The 3,513-nt window shown below is 39.8% G+C and overlaps 1 protein-coding gene across 1 annotated transcript; it reads left to right on the top strand.

Annotated features, from left to right (window-relative positions):
* Positions 1-1,237: 1,237 nt before the first annotated feature.
* Positions 1,238-3,274, top strand: LOC137648225 (uncharacterized). The gene is made up of 2 exons (XM_068381149.1): positions 1,238-1,831; positions 2,645-3,274. Exons 1-2 carry the CDS (start codon positions 1,238-1,240, stop codon positions 3,272-3,274), a joined length of 1,224 nt encoding a protein of 407 aa, XP_068237250.1.
* Positions 3,275-3,513: the final 239 nt, after the last annotated feature.

The raw sequence follows: 3,513 nt of genomic DNA, 5'->3' as shown, positions 1-3,513 counted from the left end.
TCCATCTTCTACTCTTCCTTTCCTTGCTGCTTTTACAATCTCTAGGGACCTATTTTGTATACCAATTGCTCTCCATCCCATGCTTATCCTTTTAGTTTCGGTCACGTGTCCTGGGGAAACACTTACTGCCTGTCCTAAGTAACACTTGCTGTCTGTCCTAAGTACGCATATTCATTAACAATCTCTAGAGGCTCGTCCATAGCTTTTATTTGTTGTCTGCATTTTCATTGAACATTATCTTAGTTTTACTCATATTCATTTTCAGTCCTACAGTTCTGCTTTCTCTATTCAAATCTTCTATCATCTTTTGTAATTCCTCCCATGATTCACTAAAGACAACTATGTCATCTGTAAATCTTAGGTTGTTCAAGTATACCCCATTAATATCAATTCGTACATTTTCCCAATGCAAATTCTTAAATACTTTTGCTGTGAATAATTAGGAGAGATAGGGTGTCCCTGTCTAACTCCTTTCACAATTGGAATTTTTGCACTATATGGACTTTTAGGATTGCTGCACTTTCTGTTTAGATATCTTCAAGTGTTCTAATATAAGATTTTTGTATTCCTTGTTTTTGAAGGGCTTTCATTACTGCTAACGCTTTGACAGAATCAGAAGCTTTCTCATAGTCTATAAATACCATAAATCGTGGTTTTTCATACTCTGTTGAATTTCCATTATTTAGCTAATTACATGGATATGGTCAGCTGTTGAATAGCCACTTCTAAAGCCTCTTTGTTGATTAAAGTCTAGCTGTTTACCTATTCGGCATAATATGATCTTTGTAAATATTATATATTACGGAGAGTAAACTTATTTGGCGGTAATTGTTCAGGTCTTTTGTGTAATGATAAAGTTCTAAGCTGTAGTGTTGTGTGATTAATGTAATTAACGATTTTTGTTTGTAATATACCTTGGAAAACACTGCCACAGTTATGAGGTAGTTAGATTGTTTACACCTGTAGGAGTTGTCGAAAAAACAATGCCGTTGACGAGGGAGACAGATCGTTCACACCTTAAGGAGTTGTCAGGTAGCTGTTGTCCAGATAGGGTGATTGGCCCGGGTCTCTGAGGTTGTGAATTCGTGGTGTGGGTCCTTTCCTGCTATTGTCCTCATTGGTTGGCGAGTTGCAACTCGAAGGTCATCCATTACTACCATAGAGGGAACTTGTAAGGTGAGTTTTAACTACAAGCTATCTAGGCTTATTCCAAGAAAGTATGGCATCTAAGATTACAATGGACATGATTAAGCCATTCACCGGTGAAGGAAACGTGTCATGGTTGAAGAAGGTGACCTTAGTGGCTAAGCTACAGAAAATAGTAGACTTAGCCAGTTTTATTCCTTTGTATCTGGAGGGTGATGCTCTAGCACTTTATTTGGAGATGGGTGATGAAGACCAAGAATGTGCAGCAAAAATTCAAAATTCTGATGATCTATTCTCTGCTATTGGAAAACTTGTTCAATTGAAGTGGACGGGAGAACCAGTTGATGTGTATGCTAATGAGATTAGGAGGCTGGCGGGTTTAGCTAAGTTTGATAAGGTTGGTTCAGAAAATGTTGTGAAACTGTTTGTTAATGGTTTTCCAGATAATATTAGTGTTGCTGTACAGCAATTGCCAAATTTGATGACAATGGCAATGAGTGAATTGATTAGCCATGCTAGGATTTTGTCATCTAAACAGCAAGGTGGTGTGGTAGCTGTAACTGTCAGAAAGGGTGGAGAAGGAGGTGGTACAAAACATGAGAATAGGGCTATGCCTTTCCAGTTTAGGGGTCAGTGTTCCCGATGTGGTGGTCCTCATATGATAAGAGGCTGTAAAGAGACACAGGTGAGTTGTTTTAGGTGTAATAAAATTGGTCATATGGCCAGTCGTTGTCAGGAACAGGTTGCGGAAAACGAGTAAGGGGTGACTACTGCGCCTGTAGCCGCCCTTTTAATGATAAAAAGGTGCACCTTGATACATTGCTTATAATTGATATTTGGATTGGTAATGAGACTGCAAAGGGTCTTTTAGATACAGGCTGCTCTAAATCTGTGGTACATTCTAAATTTGTGCCTCGCTGTAAAGGAGAAGTGTACCTCAATGCGCTTTTGATGGGAGTTATATTAGGTGTAAAGTTGCAGATTGTGTGGAGCTGGGGGTGAATGGTAAATGTGTGACATTGAGGGCTGTAGTGTCGAATCAACTGGTTATTGGCGTTGATGTGGTGTTAGGAGTTGAAGTTATTGACCAATTGGGAGGTGTCACAGTGACCTAAGGAAAGGTATGTTTTGGTGCTTTTGGTGTTGCTTCAGTTGGTCAAAAAACTAAGCATAGACTTGGTGGTGAGAGGGATAACAAGAGTTCAACAGTTGTAATTGAAGGTCCAGACTTTCATGCTAGGTTTGATGGACAGAAATGGACAGTCAGGTGGTTTCGGGAAAATAATGAAACTCTTGACACTGAAGAATAAAGTAAGCTGTTATGATAAAAAGTTTGATGGTTGGAAGAAGGAAGAATTTGAGAAGGAAGTGGACAGGTGGATTGCCAAAGGTATTTTAGTTCCATGGAAAGAAAAGGTTGACGTTGGTATCATTCCTCTAATGGCATGCAGTGCAACAGCCAACAAAGAACTAGGTGAGACCAGTGTTTGATCTTCAGGAACTTAATGTGAATGTCAAGTGTCACACTGGTAATGATGTGACTGATGTATGTAGTGAGACACTTCGAAAATGGCGACAGACAGGTGAGAATGTGTCTGTTGTGGATTTGAAGTCGGCCTACTTACAGTTGAGTATTGACGAAAAATTGTGGCCATATCAGCTAGTGAACTATAAGGGACAGACTTTTTGCCTTACAAGATTGGGATTCGGGTTGAACTCTGCACCACGGATTATGTCTAGGATACTAAAGACTGTATTAAGTAAGGATGAAAAAATAGAGAGAGCAACCAGTTCATATATAGATGACGTTCTTGTGAATGAATCGATAGCTTCTGCTGATGAGGTGATTAGACATTTGAATACCTTTGGGTTGATAACCAAGTCCCCTGAGTCGCTCAATGGAGGTGTTGCTTTAGGATTGCAACTGCAAAGAGTTGGAGGAGAGTTGATTTTCCAGAAAGGTAATAAGGTGCCTGAAGTTGCAGATATGCTTACAAGGAGGGAATTGTTTTCAGTTTGTGGTATATTAGTGGGTCATTATCCCATAGCTGGATGGTTAAGAATTGCATGTAGCTACATTAAGAGAAGAGCCTCAGGAGCACGTTGGGAGGATCCTGTTGGTGAATAGTCCATGATGATGATTAAAGAAGTAATTGAGAGAGTAAAGTTAGATGATCCTGTGAGAGGAAACTGGTGTGTCCCGAGTGTAAAGCATGGTGGTGTGTGGTGTGATGCCAGCAAAATTGCTATGGGTGTAGTTTTGGAGATAAATGGCAAGATTGCTGAGGATGCTGCTTGGCTTAGAAAAAAAGGACGATTTCATTCACATCAATGTTGCCGAACTAGAAGCTGTTTTGAAAGGAGTAA

Source organism: Palaemon carinicauda, chromosome 10 (genome assembly GCF_036898095.1).
Source record: "Palaemon carinicauda isolate YSFRI2023 chromosome 10, ASM3689809v2, whole genome shotgun sequence".
Taxonomy (NCBI): Eukaryota; Metazoa; Arthropoda; class Malacostraca; order Decapoda; family Palaemonidae; genus Palaemon; species Palaemon carinicauda.
The sequence above is the reverse complement of the archived record's forward strand: the minus strand, read 5'-3'. Positions and strand labels throughout refer to the sequence as shown.